Genomic DNA, 21,843 nt, shown 5'->3' on the forward strand with positions numbered 1-21,843 from the left:
ATTGTCAGGGCATCTGACCCTTGAGCACAGGGATCTCTTGTTCTTGACACAAAGCTGTCCAGCTTTGCGTTGAACCTGGAAGCAAACAGGTCCACATCTGGGGATCCCCATTTCTGACATATGATTTGAAACATGTCGGGGTGTAAAGACCATTCTCCTGGAAAAAAATCTGCTTGCTAATTTTCTACCCCTGGAATGAAGATAGGCGAGGAATATGCCTTTCTGCCCAGGCCAGGATGTGATTCACCTCTTTTTGGGCATCCAGACTTCTGGTGCCTCCTTGGTGATTGATATAGGCCACGGCCGTAGCATTGTCGGACTGAACTCGAACAGGCCAACCTTGCAGTCTGTAAGACCAAACTTTGAGGGCTAAATGAATTCCCCGAATCTCCAGAATGTTGATGGGTACTGGGTAGGAGCTTTTCGGCCCCAGACCACTTCCCCTGGGCAGATGCTTCTTTTAGAACTGCCCCACAGCCCAGAAGGCTGGTGTCTGTGGTCACCACTTTCCAGGTAACTGGAGTGAAGGATTTTTCTTCTGACAGATTTTGGGGGAGCAACCACCAATTGAGGCTCTGGCGAACCCCTGGAGATAAGATCATAGGAAGATCCAGGGCCTGAACATCTTCGTTCCAAGCTGACAGAATTCCGCCCTGTAACAGTCTTGAGTGGAACTGGGCGTAAGGGACAGCCTCAAATGAGGCTACCATCTTTCCCAATAATCTCATACATAGACGGATGGAAGGCCTTCTTTTTTCGCCTTTACTACTCGGACCAAGTCTCCTATGGCATTTGCCTTTGGCTTGGGAAGTAATACCTTGCTTAGGGATGTGTCTATAATCATGTCCAAGTACTCTAGCCTTTTTTTGAGACTGCAAGGAAGATTTCTCCAGATTGAGGACCCAGCCTAGGTACTATAAATACTGACATACACCAATGGCTGCAACTGCAGGTTGTACTACAGCCCCAGCCATGGAAGAGGAGGCTTTTAATAGGGACTCCAGCTTTTTATCAGTTGGATCCCTAAAACCCTGCGTGGTGTCTATAGGACAGGTCAGGTTTTTGTTTGCACAGGAAATAGCTGCATCAATAGCAGGTACCCCCATTTCTTAGTGAAACATTCCTCCATCGGATAAAGGAGGGAAAACTGCCTAGGAGGAGAAAACTGTTGATCTGGGTGAACACAGTCATCATACATCAGTTTATCCAGCTAAGGATTTACTGGGAAGGCGCATGCAGCCTGCAGGGATTTCCAAGATCCCAAAGAGGAAACAGAGTGCCTAGAAGCTTCACCAGGAGGCATCTCTGCATAATATTGCACCTGCATCTTTAACAACTGAGAGGTAGCAGGAAACCTCTCATCCTCTGAGTCCACAGACTGCACATGATCCTCATCTCCAGAGACAGACTTCTCACCCTCAGGCTCATCTCATAAGAGAGCCAGAGCAGATGAAGGGGATCTACCCCGTTTTTCTGCTATCTTTCAAGGAGGTTGCGACAATATTAGCAATCCTTCCTTCTAAGCCATCCAAAGCAACTTTTAAAGTGTCCTCAGTGACATATACAGGAGCTGCCATAGGAGAAGCTGCAAAACCAGACAGGGGCTCATCCTGTGAGGTTGCTATCAGGCTGACAGAGGGGTAAACTGCAGGCAAGCTCAGGATCCTTAGCCGTATGCAAGGATTTTCTGGTGCCCCTTTTACTAGCCCTTGACCCTCTTCTCGGGGACATAGTCCTTACTGCAATGCAAAGGTACTATCCACAAAATAAATGCAATCACTGTTGTGCTATGGTCTTGCAATACACAAAATATCAGCTCACTGCACAACCCAATGCCGAGTAGGAGTCTTAGGTTTGCCTGGTTCAATCCACAGGGATGTTTACAGCCCACAGCTCTGTGTCCATGCCGCTTACAGAAGGCTCTGGCGTGCTAGGCTTTTGAACCAGCCTCTTGGTGCCTGCAGGTGTCCCTCGTTGCTCACGGTGCACTAGCAACCACTTGGCCCTCCCCCTATCCATGTCTCATTTGGACAGCAAAAGCGCACTCCTGGTGCAAGCACGCACGCGCCGCTGTCATGGCGGCGCGCCAGGAGATGAGGAAGAGGGGGGAGAGATTGATGGGGGGCATCATTATGGACCCCTGTATGCGTATTATGGCAGAGCCTGCAGCGGAAGGAGATGAGTGGTGTTTAAATTTAACCGACTTCACTGAGCTTGTATCCTGGATGGCTATGTAAGAAAACACCAGGTTTGTACTTACTCCCGCCAGTGGTGAGAACCAGGAAAGATATCCTACTCATAGAAGATAATATACAAATAAAATGATCCTCTTCTTACGTTATCCACACCGCAGGAAAGCTACTAAAAGTAGTTCTAGCTTTCACCCATCACGGCGGGCAAGTTGTGCCAACCTTCAGGTTTATCAATGGTTCTATTAGAGAAAACCCAATACCTTGACATGTAGAAGACTCTGCCAGAAACTTTTTGTGCCACAGATGTATTAGTACACCAAAGTCTGGATCCCAGAGCCCAGACCTCCACAGAGAGACATTACAGGTAAACCTTGTTTCTTCTTTACACAAGGCCCGGTTACCAATCATCTTAGGCTTTTGATATTGGCCCGATGAAAGGAACCGGTTATAGCTCCTAGGTCTCCGCAGCCAGACCATTAAAAGAGCATTTTTCTTCTTAGCACATGTTGAACGTGACCAACCACCTTTAACACTGGTGAAAAAACAAACTGAGGTACTCTCCATTTGGGAGGGGTTATATAGGGGAGAAACTCCAATTTAATTGGGTTTACCAGTGTCCAATCACCTGTGGTGACTACATAACCCATTACAAATTAATGTCTGGTATGGATTTTAAGGAGAACCCGTGATGTATGATCAAGATATAAGAAAAGTGAATACAATGCACAAAGCAACATGTTTCAAGAGACATACATTTAATAGTGCTGGTTTCTTTATTTTAGTCACACAAGGTTCAGTCTTTTCTACAATCAATTTTACTTATTATTTTAGCATAAAATATACTTAGTATATTTAAAGTGATATTAAAGGCACATTTTTTTTATTTTTTAAATAACAAAAATGTCATACTTACCTTCTCTGTGCAATGAATTTACACAAAGCAACCCTAAACCTCCAATTCTAGGGTCCCCCGCTGGCGCTCCTGGCTCCTCCACCTGTTCAGTGCCCCCAATAGCAAGCAGATTGCTATTGGGCCACTCGTGCGTGCTCGCTCTCGGGTTCCGCTGGCTGTGTGAATGACAGTAGGAGGAGCTAGCAGTCCTGCTGGAGGGTACATCCAGGGAAAAATAGAGCAGGAAGGTGGCTGTTTGTATTGGAACACCAGGGGTTAAGACTTCACGACTAAAGAATGTCCTGAAAATCTGGGTAGAAGCTACTACCAATGCAGGAGGTCCCAGTCTGAAGTGCAGAGTGTCAGTTCTAGTTTAAAGACCCTAGTTTGTATTACCTTATAAGTAGAATTTGGAGTCTGCATTTTTGGTTGTTATTGGCTACCCTGTGCCCTTATCCCTAACTATCTGAGTTTATGGTCCTATTAAACTCTGTTAAACTTCCAAACATGTCTTCCAACCCACCAAGAGTCAATAATTCTGATCTGGTGGTCCCCAACTGCTTTTAGGAGATAAGGGGGTAGTATATGTGTATCAAAAGTAAAGTAATCAAAGCTGGTCATTAGGGACAAGCCGAACACCCCCCCCCCCCCCAGTTTGGTTTGCACCAGAACTTGCGAACACAAGTTAAGGGAAACCCCTCACCAAAATAAATAAATAAATTGTACGGGGGTCTCCCCAAAATCTATACCAGGCCACAGATCCCACCCCCCTATGTGAATGGGTATCAGGTACATTGTACCCCTACTCATTCACCAAAAAAAGTAAAAATGACAAGAGAAAGTCTGGTACAAATCCTTTATTAAAAAATACAAACATTTAAATGTCCCGCGATGTAACTCCATCGTCAATCACGCTGCCTGAAGGACCAAAGAAGAAAAGGGCAACACAGAGGGGACAGAGGAATGGCGGTGGATGTAGTATACTTGGATTTTGCAAAAGCGTTCGATACAGTTCCCCACACATGGCTCATGTGTAAGGTAAAGTCTACAGGCTTAAAAACATCAGTTTGTAAATGGATTGAAGAGGAGATTAAGGGGGGATATGATCAACATGAACAAATATATAAGGGGTTCATATAGTGAACTTGGCGTTGAGTTATTCACTTTACGGTCAACACTGGTGACAAGGGGGCACTCTTTACGTCTAGAGGAAAAGAGATTTCATCTCCAAATACAGAAAGGTTTCTTTACAGTAAGAGCAGTGAAAATGTGGAATAGACTCCCTCCAGGGGTGGTTCTGACCTTCTCAGTAGATTGCTTTAAGAAAGGTCTGGATTCTTTCCCAAATGTACATAATATAACTGGGTACTAATATTTATAGGTAAAGTTGATCCAGGGAATATCCGATTGCCTCTCAGGGGATCAGGAAGGATTTTTTTCCCCTGATGTAGCAAATTGGAGCATGCTCTGATGCGGTTTTTCGCCTTCGACCGCGTACACACGGTCGGTCCAAACCGATGAAAGCGGCCTGAAGTCCAGTTTCATCGGTCCAAACCGACCGTGTGCACGGCCCATCGGTCTGTTGTCCTTCGGACAAAAATGAGAGAACTTGCTTTAAAATCGAACCGATGGACGGCTGACCATCGGTCAAAATCGATGGTTAGTACACAAAAGCATCGGTTTAAAACCCGCGCACGCTCAGAATCAAGTCGACGCATGCTTGGAAGCATTGAACTTATTTTTTTTCAGCAAGTTGTGTGTTTTACATCACCGCATTCTGACCCGATCGGTTTTTGAACTGATGGTGTGTACGCACATCAGACCATCAGTCTGCTTCAGCGGTGAACCGATGAAAACGGTCCGTCTGACCATTCTAATCGGATGGATCGACCGTGTGTACGCGGCCATCCTCTGGATCAACTGTGGGTATAAAATTGGGTATATGGGATTGTATGATATTTTTTATTTTATTTACTTTATGATTGAACTAGATGGACTTGTGTCTTTTTTCAATCTGACTAACTATGTAATTATGTAACAACTCCGCCTGCATGGGAGGCTCCCGCCGATTGCAGGGTTTTCGCTTTGACAGCTGTTATATAACTAAGGGCGGGGCTACTCAGTGACATAAACAGGTGACCCCACCCCCTCTGATGCCACGCCCTCAGCTATATAACAGCTGTCAAAGCGAAAAGTCTGCAGTCGGGGGGAGCCTCCCATAGAAGCGGAGCTGTTGCTTTTTTTTTCTTTTTTCCGGTAAGTCGGGCGGCGTGATTGGCGATGGAGTTACATTGTGGGACATTTTTTTTTTCTTTTAATAAACGATTTGTCCCAAACTGTCTCATGTCATATTTACATTTTTGGAGACTTTTTTAGGTGAATTAGTAGGGGTACAATGTATCCGATACCCATTCACTTAGGGGGGGGCTGGGATCTGGGGGGCTGGGATCTTCCCTCAGGCCCCCCACAACAGGCAGGGGTTGTGGGGACGAGGCCCTTGTCCCCCTCAACATGGGGACAAGGTGCTTTGGGGGGAACTCAAAGCATCTCCCCATGTTGAGGGCATGTGGCCTGGTATGGTTCAGGAGGGGGTGCGCTCTCTCGCCCCCCCTTTTCCTGAGGCCTGCCAGGTTGCGTGCTCGGATAAGGGTCTAGTATAGATTATGGGGGGCCCTACGTCTTTTTTTATTTTGGCACGGGGTTCTCCTTACAATCCATACCAGACCTGAAGGGCCTGGTATTGATTTTAGGGGGGCTCCCACACCATAATTTTTACATTTTTGGTGAGGGGTTCCCCTTAATATTCATACCAGACCCAAAGGGCCTGGTAATGGATTGGGGTTTTTTCAATGAATTTTATGTATATTGTCGAAATCCAACAATACATTACAGCCGCAAACCGTTTTAAATGACATCTTTTCCTTTAGAAATGTCATTTTGCTGTGGTACTATTCTAAACATGGGAAAGATGCACTACTTTATAGGCAGACTAAGGACACCACACCCCCCCCCCCCATGAATGATATTTAAAGAAATATTTTATTTTTATTGTTTCACTTTAAGCATTATTAAAATCACTGCTCCTGAAAAAACTGCTCCTGAATAAACTTTTTTTTGCATTAATACATGATCCCTGGGGCAGGACCCAGGTCTACAAACACTTTTTATGGCAATTACATGCATATAAGCCTTAAAGATTAGCACTTTTTGTTTTTCATGTTAGTGTCCCAAAGACTTTAATGGCGTTCCGCGGCTTTCGAATTTCCTTCGAACGCTGCACAATGTTCGCTGTTCGCCGAACGGGCGAACACCCGATGTTCGAGTCAAACTTACGTTCAACTCAAACATCTGGCTCATCCTTCGGGCATATCTGTATGTACAAATACGTATGCATATGTATGAACAAATACAGTCATTTTGTTGTACGCTTCAAATAGTTATTTGTCAACTGTGCACCTACCAAGCTCTAGCAGGCTGCTGTCCGTCAGTGGTCTGTGGTTAATGCACAGCTTCCTGAGGTTGGGCATATGCTTCAGTTGCTGTATGAAACAGGACACTGTTTGTCTTGCTGCAGTTCCTCTTGGGAAAATGAATTCTTCAAGCTTCTCTAGAGATGCTAAAGCTTTGGCTGGGATAAAATATTTAGGAAAATGTAAATAATTCTTTGTATTCCCTTATTAAAGCCCATCTTCAGACAATACTTTAGTTTTGGGGTGGGGAAGGGGAACCTCTGTTTTCACTGCTTTCAGTTTCTCCTTCAGGGAGATCTTCTACTTCATCCAAACACACACACACACGAATAGGAAATTATGAGAACATTATCCAATACGATAAAAATAGTAGAACAGATAAAGGTTAGAACCTTGGCCACTGGGAAAACCCTCCCCTCACTTTCTGTCTTGGTGACATTGACCAAGAAGTAAAAGGAAAATGTCTATTTAGGGACACAGACAGCAAAAAATATCAGACAGATCTGCTATCCAAAACTAGCAAAAAAATGTGTCTGGAGTTAGTCTCTGACAAAATAAAATTCCACGGAAGAGTCTGTCCCACTGTGACAAAACATATAAGCCTAATTTTTACTACTACTTTTCCCAAAGCACAAAAGTCTATAGGGTACCATTATCTCTTAGGCCGCGTACACACGGTCGGTCCAAACCGATGAAAACGGCCTTAAGTCCAGTTTCATCGGTCAAATCCGACTGTGTATACGGCCCATCGGTCCGTTATCCTTCGGTCCAAAATTTTAAAACATGCTTTAAAATCGAACCAATAGACCGCTGCCCGATCGGTCCAAACCGATGGTTAGTACAGAAAGCATCGGTTCAAAACCCGCGCATGCTCAGAATCAAGTCGACGCATGCTTGGAAACATTAAACTTCGTTTTATTCAGCACGTCGTGTGTTTGACGTCACCGCGTTCTGACCCGATCGGTTTTTGGAACGATGGTGTGTACGCACATCAGACCATCAGGCCACTTCAGCGGTGAACCGATGGAAATGGCCCGTTGGACCATTCTCATCGGTTTGGAACGACCGTGTGTACGCGGCCTTAGAGTAGTGGTCTCCAAACTGCGGCCCTTTTCTTGTCTTTATCTAACCCTTGAGGCATGATTTCTGCCACTGACACCAACAATGGGGCATAATTTCTTGCCACTTAACCACTTCCAGCCCAGGCCTATTCTGGCATTCCTTTTCTTGCTAGAAAATCACTCAGAACCCCCAAACATTATACTGTATATATATTTTTTAGCAGAGACCCTAGGGAATTTTTTTAATTTTTTTGTGCCACATGGTATTTGTGTAGCAGTTTTTCAAACCTAATTTTTTTGGGGGAAAAAAAACACTTTCTTGAAAAAAAAAAAAGGTAACCCAATTTTATTGTATAATGTGAAAGATGATGTTACGTTTTAAAATTGCGCACACTTGCGGAATGGCGCCAAACTTTGGTACTTAAAAATCTACACTTAATTTATTTTTTTTGGTTACCAGTTTAGAATTACAGAAGAGGTCTTGTGCTAGAAATATTGGGCCAGATTCACGTAGAATCGCGGCGGCGTAACGTATCCTAGATACGTTACACCGCCGCAATTTTTCATCGCAAGTGCCTGATTCACCAAGCACTTGCGATGAAAACTACGCCGGCGGCCTCCGGCGCAAGGCGGGCCAATTTAAATGGGCATGTGCCATTTAAATTAGGCGCGCTCCCGCGCCGGACCTACTGCGCATGCTCAGTTTCTTAACTCCCGCCGCGCTTTGCGCGCCATGAAGTAATTTTTTTGAACGGCGACGCGCGTAGCGTACTTCCGTATTCCCGGACGGCTTACGCAAACAACGTTAATATTTGAATTTCGACGTGGGAGCGACGGCCATACTTTAAACAGCAATACGCTTGCTGACTAAAGTTAGGGCACCAAAAAAAACGACGAACTTTGCGACGGGAAACTAGACTAGCGGCAACGTAGCGAACACGAAAAACCGTTGTGGATCCGCCGTAACTCCTAATTTGCATACCCGACGCTGTTTTACGACGCAAACTCCCCCTAGCGGCGGCCGCGGTACTGCATCCTAACATCCGACAGTGTAAAACAATTACACCTGTCGGATCTTAGGGATATCTATGCGTAACTGATTCTATGAATCAGTCGCATAGATAGAAACAGAGATACGACGGCGTATCAGGAGAAACGCCGTCGTATCTCATTTGTGAATCTGGCCCATTGCTCTTGCTCTAACGTTTGTGGCGATATCTCACATATGGGCACTATTTCTTCCCCTAATACCATAGATGGGGCATTGTTTACTTCAGCCCGCCCCCCCTAAAGAAAACTGACCCTTTGTTTAGAAAATTTGGAGACCCCTGTCTTAGAGCACAGGAAGCAATCTAAAGTTTTAGAACAGAAAATCTTCCAGTGTTTTTTGTTTTTCTATGCAAAACCTAAAACAAAGTGATCATTCATTTTTTATCATCATAGGATCTTTGTTTTATTAATTTGTAAATGTGTATTATTAATTGCACAAAGGAACAGTGTAGTGAATGTATTCATGTGTATAAATAGGATAACAATCTTTAATCACTCATTAGAGACATCTGCAGAAAACCGTTCCAATTCTGCTCCAGTGGTAATAATCGTGTAATGCTAAATAATGTGATCCTGTACATGAGCACTATAGAAAGGGGAAAGGAATATCAATTATTATCTATTAAAAGTATAAATGAATTGTATGCATAATTGTAATACCAAATGTTTCTGATGCTTCAACGTCCACTGAATATTGATCGTCAACTTCCAGAATTTTCAGATTTTTAAGAGAGGGTAATACAGAAGCTGAAAAAATACAATAAAGACAGAAAGAAAAATGGAAGTTATATTGTGAAGTTAATGATCAATATATCATATCAGATGATACTCAGTGCCATGTTTACAAACGCAAATGGCTAGAGATATAAGATTAAAGTACACTTGGGTGAAATTCTGTGGAGTTTCTTAAGAATAAACTCGAGGAAAAGGAAATATCCTCCCTTTCTATGGGACTACCTGTAATGGCAAGGATTGACTGCTTGTTATTTCTAGCGGTCCAGGTAAAGCACTTTTACTTACCTGATCATCCACTCCTACAGGCTCCTCTGCCCAGCTAGGCCCATCCCTGCAGCCTCTTCTCCCCAATGGTTCAGCTCTCTAAGATCCAGAATGCAGAGACCATAGCCTTGAATTGGACATAAAGATGCAGAGGGACAGTTCACTGTTGGTGTATACTGAAGCACTGCTTGACAGGGGAGTGGATGATCAGGTAAGCAAAAAATTTTTTCATATACCCTAGACAGAAGCAGTTAACCCTTGCAGCAAGGACACAGCCCTGCTGCAAGGGAGGTCTTTAAGCTTTAAGTAGGGTGAAGTCTTTTTTTCAGTTGTTCTCATGTACTGCACTGTTGGAACTATTGCTGAAATACAGTATATAACTATATCATACTATTAAAGCTGGGAAGACCAATAATGGTCCTTCCTCTGTATTATTCATAACCAGCCCCCAATTAACACATATGGGCCTATAAAATAAAAGGGCATAATTATATATATATATATATATATATATATATATATATATATATATATATATATATATATATATATATATATATACAGTGCTTTGTGAAAGTATTCGGCCCCCTTGAACTTTGCGACCTTTTGCCACATTTCAGGCTTCAAACATGAAGATATAAAATTGTAATTTTTTTTGAATAATCAACTACAAGTGGGACACAATCATGAAGTGGAACGAAATTTATTGGATATTTCAAACTTTTTTAACAAATAAAAAACTGAAAAATTGGGTGTGCAAAATTATTCAGCCCCCTTAAGTTAATACTTTGTAGCGCCACCTTTTGCTGCGATTACAGCTGTAAGTCGCTTGGGGTATGTCTCTATCAGTTTTGCACATCGAGAGACTGAAATTTTTGCCCATTCCTCCTTGCAAAACCGCTCGAGCTCAGTGAGGTTGGATGGAGAGCGTTTGTGAACAGCTGTTTTCAGTTCTTTCCACAGATTCTCGATTGGATTTAGGTCTGGACTTTGACTTGGCCATTCTAACACCTGGATATGTTTATTTGTAAACCATTCCATTGTAGATTTTGCTTTATGTTTTGGATCATTGTCTTGTTGGAAGACAAATCTCCGTCCCAGTCTCAGGTCTTTTGCAGACTCCATCAGGTTTTCTTCCAGAATGGTCCTGTATTTGGCTCCATCCATCTTCCCTGTCCCTGCTGAAGAAAAGCAGGCCCAAACCATGATGCTGCCACCACCATGTTTGACAGTGGGGATGGTGTGTTCAGGGTGATGAGCTGTGTTGCTTTTACGCCAAACATAACGTTTTGCATTGTTGCCAAAAAGTTCGATTTTGGTTTCATCTGACCAGAGCACCTTCTTCCACATGTTTGGTGTGTCTCCCAGGTGGCTTGTGGCAAACTTTAAAGGACACTTTTTATGGATATCTTTAAGAAATGGCTTTCTTCTTGCCACTCTTCCATAAAGGCCAGTATACGACTGATTGTTGTCCTATGGACAGAGTCTCCCACCTCAGCTGTAGATCTCTGCAGTTCATCCAGAGTGATCATGGGCCTCTTGGCTGCATCTCTGATCAGTCTTCTCCTTGTATGAGCTGAAAGTTTAGAGGGACGGCCAGGTCTTTGTAGATTTGCAGTGGTCTGATACTCCTTCCATTTCAATATTATCGCTTGCACAGTGCTCCTTGGGATGTTTAAAGCTTGGGAAATCTTTTTGTATCCAAATCCAGCTTTAAACTTCTCCACAACAGTATCTCGGACCTGCCTGGTGTGTTCCTTGTTCTTCATGATGCTCTCTGCGCTTTAAGCGGACCTCTGAGACTATCACAGTGCATGTGCATTTATACAGAGACTTGGTGGATTCTATTGATCATCATTAGTCATTTAGGTCAACATTGGATCATTCAGAGATCCTCACTGAACTTCTGGAGTGAGTTTGCTGCACTGAAAGTAAAAGGGCTGAATCATTTTGCACGATCAATTTTTTAGTTTTTTATTTGTTAAAAAAGTTTGAAATATCCAATAAATTTCGTTCCACTTCATGATTGTGTCCCACTTGTTGTTGATTCTTCAAAAAAAATTATAGTTTTATATCTTTATGTTTGAAGCCTGAAATGTGGCAAAAGGTCACAAAGTTCAAGGGGGCTGAATACTTTCGCAAGGCACTGTATATATACACAGTCAGGTACATGAATATTGGGACATCAACACAATTCTAATCTTTTTAGCTCTATACACCTTCACAATGGATTTGAAATGAAACAAAGATGTGCTTTAACTGCAGACTTTCAGCTTTAATTTGAGGATATTTACATCCAAATCAGGTGAACGGTGTAGGAATTACATCAGTTTGTATATGTGCCTCCCACTTTTTAAGGGACCAAAAGTAATGGGACAGATTAACAATCATAAATCAAACTTTCACTTATTAATACTTGGTTGCAAATCCTTTGCAGTCAATTACAGCCTGAAGTCTGGAACGCATAGACATCACCAGGCGCTGGGTTTCATCCCTGGTGATGCTCTGCCAGGCCTCTACTGCAACTGTCTTCAGTTCCTGTTGTTCTTAAGGCATTTTCCCTTCAGTTTTGTCTTCAGCAAGTGAAATGCTGATTCAGGTCAGGTGATTGACTTGGCCATTGCATAACATTCCACTTATTTCCCTTAAATAACTCTTTGGTTGCTTTCGCAGTATGCTTCGGGTCATTGTCCATCTGCACTGTGAAGCGCCGTCCAATGAGTTCTGAAGCATTTGGCTGAATATGAGCAGATAATAATATTGCCCAAAACACTTCAGAATTCATCCTGCTGCTTTTGTCAGCAGTCACATCATCAATAAATACAAGAGAACCAGTTCCATTGGCAGCCATACATGCCCACACCATGACACTACCAACATCATGCTTCACTGATGAGGTGGTATGCTTTGGATTATGAGCAGTTCCTTTCCTTCTCCATACTCTTCTCTTCCATCACTCTCGTACAAGTTGATCTTGGTCTCATCTGTCCATAGGATGTTGTTCCAGAACTGTGAAGGCTTTTTTAGATGTTGTTTGGCAAACTCTAATCTGGCCTTTCTGTTTTTGAGGCTCACCAATGGTTTACATCTTGTGGAGAACCCTCTGTATTCACTCTGATGAAGTCTCCTCTTGATTGTTGACTTTGACACACATACACCTACCTCCTGGAGAGTGTTCTTGATCTGGCCAACTGTTTTTTCTTCACCAGAAAAATAATTCTTCGGTCATCCACCACAGTTGTTTTCCGGGCCTTTTGGTGTTGCTGAGCTCACTGATGCGTTTTTTTCTTTTTAAGGATGTTCCAAACAGTTGATTTGGCTACATCTAATGTTTTTGCTATCTCTTTGATGGGTTTGTTTTGTTTTTTCAGCCTAATGATGGCTTGCTTCACTGATAGTGACAGCTCTTTGGATCTCATATTGAGAGTTGACAGCAACAGATTCAAAATGCAAATAGCACACTTGAAATGAACTCTGGACCTTTTATCTGCTCCTTGTAAATGGGATAATGAGGGAATAACACACATCTGGTCATGAAACACCCGAGCAGCCAATTGTCCCATTAATTTGGTCCCTTAAAATGTGGGAGGCACATATACAAACTGTTGTAATTCCTACACCGTTCACCTGATTTGGATGTACCGTATTTATCGGCGTATACCGCGCACTATTTTGCCCTGAAAACCAGGGCAAAATCGTGGGTGCGCGGTATACGCCGATACCCGCTTTCCCGCGCTGAATTTGAATACTGCGCCGGCATATACCGAGCGCAGTACACTCTTGTATCTTCGGGCAGTTTCGGCGCCTCTCACGTTGACGTCCTGGATGTACAGGACGTCGCCACGAGAGTAGCCGAGCCTGCCCGACGATACACGAGTGTACTGTGCTCGGTATATGTCGGCGCAGTATTCAAACTCAGCGCGGGAAATGAGCGGGGAGGACGCCACAGAAGGACGCCGGACCCAACGAAGAGGACACCCGAAGCCGCAGACGGACGCCGGACCCGACAAGGCCACCAATGGATGCCGCGGAAGACACCAAAACTGTAAGTACAAAAAATCTCAAGTTTAGGGGTGCGCGCTATACGCGGGAGCGCGCTATACCCCGGTAAATACCCTAAAATTAAAGCTGAAAGTCTGCAGTTAAAGCACATCTTGTTCGTTTCATTTCAAATCCATTGTGGTGGTGTATAGAGCCAAAAAGATTAGAATTGTGTAGATGTCCCAATTTTTATGGACCTGACTGTATATACAGTGTTACAGTGTGTATATATATATATATATATACACACACACACACACACACACAGTGCTCAGCATAAATGAGTACATCCCAACAGATTTGTCAGAAAACCTTTACTTTTTTTTCAGAATCAACATTTTCTATGGGACACTACACTACAAAATACTCCCACAAATGCGGGCCATTGATTGCAACCAAGATTTGTTAATTTGCACACACAAGAAAGTATTTTTCCTGACAAAAAAAATAACTACACTCCGATGAAAGTCTTAGAAGCAAAGCTAAATTTAGACAACAAAATCCTAATTAACCACTTGACAACTGGGCACTTAAACACCCTTAATAACCAGACCAATTTTCAGCTTTTGGTGCTCTCACGTTTTGAATGACAATAACTCAGTCATACAACATTGTAACCAAATGAAATTTTTGTCCTTTTTTTCCCACAAATAGAGCTTTCTTTTGGTGGTATTTGATCACCTCTGCGGTTTTTATTTTTTTCGCTATTAATGAAAAAAGAACGAAAATTTTGTAAAAAAATGAATTTTTCTTCATTTCTATCATATCATTTTGTAAAAAAGTAATTTTTCCTCATACATTTGGCCTAAAATGCATACTGCTACATATTTTTGGTAAAAAAAAAAAAAAAATTGGATATTATTTAGTCTGGGTGAAAGTTATAGGGTCTACAAGCTATGGTACCAATTTCTGAAAATTGAACAATTTGATCACACCTGAAGTACTGACAGCTTCTCTCATTTCTTGAGACCCTAACAAGCCAATAAAGTACAAATACCCCCCAAATGACCCCTTTTTGGAAAGTAGACATTCCAAGGTAGTTAGTAAGAGTCATAGTTAGTTTTTTGAAGTTGTCATTTGTTCCCACAATTCTTTGCAAAATTAAGATTTTTTTTTTTTTTTTTTTTTCATACCAATATTGTCATTATAACAGGTTATTTCTCTCACATGGCATGTATATTCCACAAATGACACCCCAAAATATATTCTGCTGCTCCTCCTGAGTATGGCGATACCACATGCGTGAGACTTTTACACAGCGTGGCCACATACAGAGGCCCAACACCGAAGTAGCAACTTCAAGCATTCTAGGAGCATAAATTACACATCTAATCTCTCACCCACCTATTACACTTTTGAAGGCCCTGGAGCACCAGGACAATGGAAACGCCCACAAAGTGACCCCATTTTGGAAAGCTAACACCCCAACGTATAATCTATGAGGCATAATGAGTCTTTTGAACAGTTCATTTTTTTCCAGATGTTCTTGGAAAATGTGGAAAAAAATAAAAACGCATTTTTTTTTACAGAAAGTTGTCCATTTATAGGATATTTCCAACACATAGCATGTACATAGAAAAAATTACACCCCAAAATATATTCTGCTGCTCCTCCTGAGTATGGCGATACCACATGTGTGAGACTTTTACACAGCGTGGCCACATACAGAGGCCCAACACCGAAGTAGCAACTTCAAGCATTCTAGGAGCATAAATTACACATCTAATCTCTCAACCACCTATTACAATTTTGAAGGCCCTGGAGCACCAGGACAATAGAAACGCCCACAAAGTGACCCCATTTTGGAAAGCTAACACCCCAACGTATAATCTATGAGGCATAATGAGTCTTTTGAACAGTTCATTTTTTTCCAGATGTTCTTGGAAAATGTGGAAAAAAATAAAAACGCATTTTTTTTTACAGAAAGTTGTCCATTTATAGGATATTTCCAACACATAGCATGTACATAGAAAAAATTACACCCCAAAATATATTCTGCTGCTCCTCCTGAGTATGGCGATACCACATGTGTGAGACTTTTACACAGCGTGGCCACATACAGAGGCCCAACATCCAAGAAGCACCATCAGGTGTTCTAGGGACATAAATTACACATCCAATTTCCTTACAATCTATCACATTTTTGAAGGGCCTTCATATTTCTAACACAGCATGTACATACCAAGAATTACACCCTAAAATACATTCTGCTGAGTAATGGGTAAAAAAAAAAGAAGATTACCTGTGGTTTTAGTAGTGCAATTGTCCACAGAAGGAGAGCCCCGATCCAGGCAGCAGGCAGGGACGTGGTCACTGGTCAGCGACAGTGAATGGAATTGTCCAGGCAGCAGGCAGCAGGCAGGAATATTGTCCATAGTCAGTACAGTGCCAGCAGTGGCAAAATATTTGTCCTGGTAGGAACATGGTCCAAGTAGCGGGCCATGGGTAGGGGAATGGGGACAGGGGTAGAGGCTTCTCCCACCCAAATCTCTTTGAAGCCTCCGGGCAACCAGACCCTAATCCGGGAATGAGAAAACTAAAAAATTAGTTTTTTCATCCAGAAAAACAATTCTGGAGCCCCTCACATATGTGAGACCCCTGTGTTCCCACTAGTATAGCAGGGTAAAAGATCAATCCAAGGGGCAGGCAAAAAACGTGGTCAAACAGTCCAGGGTCAGTTCCAGAGCAGGCAGAGGTAGGTACAGTTTAGGGTTAGGCAAAAGAGTGGTCGTATAACAAGCCAGGGTCAGTTCCAGAGAAGGCAGAGGTATGTTTAGGGTTAGGCAAAAGAGTGGTCGTATAACAGGCCATGGTCGGTTCCGGAGAAGGCAGAAGTATGTTTAGGGTTAGGCAAAAGAGTGGTTGTATAACAGGCCATGGTCGGTTCCGGAGAAGGCAGAGGTATGAGTGCAGTGGCATAAGGGGTGTGGGGGGGAAATTACAGGAAATTAGAATTGCGTTTACCATACGTCCCTAATAATGAAGAAACGTATGGTAACGGCGGAAACATGTTCCAATACAGAGGCCTGGTTGGGAAGGACAATCGGGACAGTAATATGTGGTGTCTTTTCGAATTCCTCTTCTGGAGCACACCCGGCACCTCTTCTGATGTCTGTTGCCTCCTGTTTCACGGGAGGGGGTTTGCTCAGGAAAGTGACGCTCGTGCAGTCTGCTCACAGAATCAGAGCGAATATTTTCCGGTGGGTTTTCAGGGTACAAAAGGGCGGTGATGACTTCTTCATGATAGTCCAGATATGATACGGGGTTCTCGGATGATTTTTTGTAAATTACATAGGAATTGTAGAAGGCCAAACTAAAAAAATAAATGGACACTTTCTTATACCAGTGGCGGGATTTTCTTGTGGGCAGGTAGGGTTCTAACATCTGGTCATTGAAGTCCACTCCCCCCATGAACAAATTATAGTCATATATGCATTTTGGTTTTTGGATTGGGCCGGTTCTTTTGGGGACTTCCACGTAGGTGTCATTGTGGATTGATGAAAGCATGTGGACGTTCCGTTTGTCCCTCCACCTGACAGCCAATATCTCCTGGTTCCTCAATGCTGCAGACTCCCCTCGTCTGAGCTTTTGATCCACCAGTTTTTGCGGGAAGCCTTTCCTGTTGGGTCTTATTGTGCCACATGCTGGGGTATTCTGAAGGTAAAGACAGCGAAACAGGGGCAAGCTGGTGTAGAAATTATCCACATAAAGGTGGTATCCCTTTCCAAAGAGTGGATACATCAGATCCCAGACCACTTTTCCGCTGACTCCCATATACTCTGGACATTCAGGGGGATGCAGTTGGGAGTCCTTTCCTTCATACACCATGAATGAGTAGAGGTACCCTGTGGCTCTGTCGCAAAGCTTGTACATTTTGACCCCATATCGGGCCCTTTTGCTGGGGATGAACTGCTTGATGCCCAGCCTGCCTGAGAATTTGACAAGGGACTCGTCCACAGATATGTTCTGGTCAGGGGTATATAATTGGGGAAATTGTTGAGCGAAAAAATTTAGAAGTGGCCGAATTTTATATAGCTTGTCAAAAGCAGGGTCATTTCGGGGAGGGCACTGGGCGTTGTCGTTAAAGTGGAGGAACCGCATAATTATTAAATATCGGGATCTTGGCATAAGGGAGGAGAAGAGTGGCATGTGGTGAATGGGTTTGGTGGACCAGTAGGAGTACAATTGTTTTTTTTTTGAAAGTGCCATAGTAAAGGTTAGGCCTAAGAACATTTTAAATTCGTCCACGGTTAGCTCTCTCCACTCAAAGGGGCGGGCATATCTGGAACCAGGGTTACTTCTTACGTACTGTTGTGCGTAGAGATTGCACTGGGCCACAATGGAGGAAAGGAAATCTTCGGTGAAAACTAAATTAAAAAAATTTATCATAGAAAAGTTTTCTGTGTTCACCTGGACACCTGGCTGGGCAGTGAAGGGGGGGATATTTGCTGCTCCGGAATTGGGGGGAAGCCACAGGGGGTTTTGAAGGCCATAGGGAAGGCTGGCATGGCCCCTATCCCTTTGGGGCTGAGATGACACCCTACTGGTGCCTGGGCTTTGTTGCAGTGGCACATCGCTTGAGGTGGACCGCACAGCTCTTGAGGTGGACGGCACAGCTCTTGAGGTGGACGGCACAGCTCTTGAGGTGGACGGCACAGCTCTTGGGGTGGACGGCACAGCGCTTGGGGTTGACGGCACAGCGCTTGGGGTGGACGGCACATCGCTTGGGGTGGTAGGCACAGCGCTTGAGGTGGACGGCCCTGCGCGTCTGGGAGTAGGCCGCTTCTCCACGCCAGCACCCCTTTTTTTCCTGGGCACATGTTCTTCTTCAGACTCTGAATCGGACCCACTGTCTATAACGGGTTCATAGGCCGAATCAGAATCGGACAGAGACTCCTCGCTGCTCTCATCGCTCATGGCAAGTAGAAGATGTACGGCCTGCTCGCCGGTAAAGAATTTTTTTGCCATACTGGTGGCTGGTGAGGCTGTACTGCAGAGTACTGTGGTGGCACTGGTGGAGACAGGTGGCACAGGCGGCACTTATGTGCACTGTAGTGGCACGGGTGTGGCTCTGGTGGGCACAGGCGGCACAGGTGGCTCTGGTGGGCACAGGTGGCTCTGGTGTGCACCGATTAGCAGCACTGGTGGACACAGGCAGCACCGGTGGGCACAGGCAGCACTGGTGGGCACAGGCGGCACTGGAGGGCACAGGTGGCCGTGGTGGCACAGGCGGCACAGGCGGCACTGGTGGGCGCAGACGGCACTGGTGGGCGCAGACGGCACTGGCGGGCGCAGACGGCACTGGCGGGCGCAGGCGGCACTGGTGGGCGCAGGCGGCACTGGTGGGCACAGGTGGCACTGGTGGGCACAGGCGGCACTGGTACGGCACTGTTGTGGCAATATTATAGGACTCTGGTGACTGGTGCGGCTCTGGTGACACTGGTGCGGCTCTGGTGACACTGGTGCGGCACAGATGTGGCACTACTGGGCACAGATGTGGCACTGTTAGGCACAGATGTGGCACTGTTGGGCACAGATTGGGCACTTTAGGCACAGATTGGGCACTTTAGGGCACAGATTGGGCACTTTAGGGCACAGATTGGGCACTTTAGGGCACTTTAGGGCACAGATTGGGCACTGATGTGACACTATGGGCAATAGAAAACTCACAGTTTATCTCCTCTTCTCTCCCGCTGATACTGTGTGAGGAGAGAGGAGAGGAGGTAAACTTTCCCTGACCTCCTGTGTTTACATTGTGATCGCGCCATCATTGGACGGCGCGATCACAAGGTAAATGACCGTTGTTGCTGGTCATTTACTTGGATCTGTGTAGCGCCGGGTCTCATAGAAATTTCTTTGTGCACGCCCGAGGCGGCGCGCATTGCTGCTTCTGCGGGGCGCCGTTTCAGAACGGCGACCCCCAGTTAAGCAACCACCTTGCCGCCGTTTCCAGACGGCGGCTGGTGGCGAAGTGGTTAAGAAGAATTCAACTACAGGTGAGTCTAATTATTCATTAAGCAGACAGTTGATTATAAAAGGGCGTTACTTAACAAATAAAACCCCTCCCATAAAAGCCTGTAGCAGGATAAAAGTGCCAGTAAAAAAAGTCTCAGATCGGCTCAGGTCAACACTGTGCATGCGCAATTCTGGAAATCCCTTAGCCGATCCAATCCTGCATTAACCCTGCATTCGGCAGGCAGCAGGCCAGGCACACTGGCAGTACCACTGTGACAGTCAGAGGCAGAGCTCAAGGCCGGCCCAGGCAGAGCCCCCTCGCCCCTGCCCCCTGCCCTACAACTACCCCCCAGCCCCACCTGTGAATGCTTGCTAATGCTATGTAAAGTTTTGGTTGCTGGCTGGGGCAGATTAGGACACTACTGAAGTGAGAGGGAGGTGGGGTCATGATAAGAAGGGGGGAAAAGAAGGACACTACTGGGTGGGGCAGTTAATTTACGGGCAACTTTTAAAAAAAATTACATCCATTTTAATAGGGACAGAGCCTCACTCTGCTACAATATATATATATATATATATATATATATATATATATATATATATATATATATATATATATATATATATATATATATATATATATATATACATATATATATATATAAACACATATACAAATTACAAAATTATACTTTAGAGAGACAATGATATGGGACATGGAAAATAAACATTATAACATATCAGAACCAATCCTCAGTGAATATGATTTTGGTAAAGAGTGATTGGCTGATCTGGGTTACTGCAAAACATTATTACTCTTCGCAGCAGTGGTGGCCCATCCATTAGTGGTGCATGGACGCCGCCCCCCACATCCATGCATCCGGCTCCCTAATCTACATTCGGGGTGCCAGATGCATGGATTCCAATAGGGGAGCAGTGTTTTTTTTTAAGCACGTGATTAGAGCCAGAGGCTCTAATAGGCTTCAAAATAGGGTGGGCTCGGAGCGCAGAGCACTGCGCTCCGAGCACACCCAGTTGTGTGAGAATAGCGAATGAATATTCGCTATTCTCACACTGATCCTCCTCCTGGCCAATCAGGAAGCGGGTTGTGAGACTGGTCACTTGATTGGCTGAAAGGACAGGCAATCCTATTGGACGCTTAGGCAGAGGAGAAGCCTTATTGCAGAGGAAGAGGAGATGCCCCCCCATCGCCCATCGCAGCGCTGCCTGCCAGGAACCTAGATGTGGTAAGTGCTGGATGACCGAGCACGAGACCCCCGGGGGGTGATTACTTGCTGCCCCCCCCCCCAAAAAAACACCAGCCACCACTGTGTTTTATGAAATGTATGCACATAAAAATTATACAATATTACTACTAGACAATAAATCATTGACTCACCCAAATGGATTAGTTCCCCGCTTAACATTGGTTTCTTAATACAGAGAGTTTCCATTTTTGTATTCTGACATAAAGAAGTGATAACCTTCTTAAACTCAGGACAATGATTACATTGTATTGTGAAAGAGTTCAGATTGGGAAAGTGGTCAATCATCTTTGCTGCAAAGTAAGGTATACACTCATTGTGATTAAAATTACAGCAATGACACATACCAATGCATACATATACTGTACCAACAAATACACTAGGGGCCAGATTCACGTACAGCGGCTTATCTTTGAGCGGGCGTAGCACATCTCATATGCGATACGCCGGCGTAACATAGAGAGGCAAGACCAGTATTCACAATGCACTTGCTCCCTAAGTTACGGCGGCGTAGCATAAATGGGCTGGCGCAAGTCCGCCTAATTCAAATTAGGAAGGTAGTGGGCGTGTTGTATTAAAATTAACCGTGACCCCATGTAAATGAATGGCCGAACGAATGGCACATGCGCGCGCATGCTCAGAATCACTTTACATATACTCCCTAAGATACGATGGCTCAATGCGTACGACGTGAACGTAACCTACGCCCAGCCCCATTCACGTACGACTTACGTAAACGACGTAAAATACGACGGCTGTTCCGACGTCCATACCCTAACATGACTTACCCCTGCTTTAGGTGGGATAACTTTACGCCGGATGTACGCCTTACGTAAACGGTGTTGCTTACTGTGACGGGCCCAAGTACGTTCGTGAATCGGCGTATCTAGGTCATTTACATATTCGACGCGTAAATCA

General features: G+C 44.3%; 1 protein-coding gene across 1 annotated transcript in view; it reads right to left on the reverse strand.

Moving 5' to 3' along the window:
• Positions 1-21,843, reverse strand: part of LOC120930318 (baculoviral IAP repeat-containing protein 1e-like) — an 88,445-nt gene that overhangs the window by 4,786 nt on the left and 61,816 nt on the right. The window contains exons 12-14 of the mRNA XM_040341528.1: positions 21,060-21,218; positions 9,326-9,412; positions 6,545-6,712 (exon numbers count right to left, since the gene is read on the reverse strand). Coding sequence (XP_040197462.1) covers positions 6,545-6,712; positions 9,326-9,412; positions 21,060-21,218 — 414 coding nt within the window. The remainder of the gene's footprint in view (positions 1-6,544; positions 6,713-9,325; positions 9,413-21,059; positions 21,219-21,843) is intronic.

Source organism: Rana temporaria, chromosome 1 (genome assembly GCF_905171775.1).
Source record: "Rana temporaria chromosome 1, aRanTem1.1, whole genome shotgun sequence".
Taxonomy (NCBI): domain Eukaryota; kingdom Metazoa; phylum Chordata; class Amphibia; order Anura; family Ranidae; genus Rana; species Rana temporaria.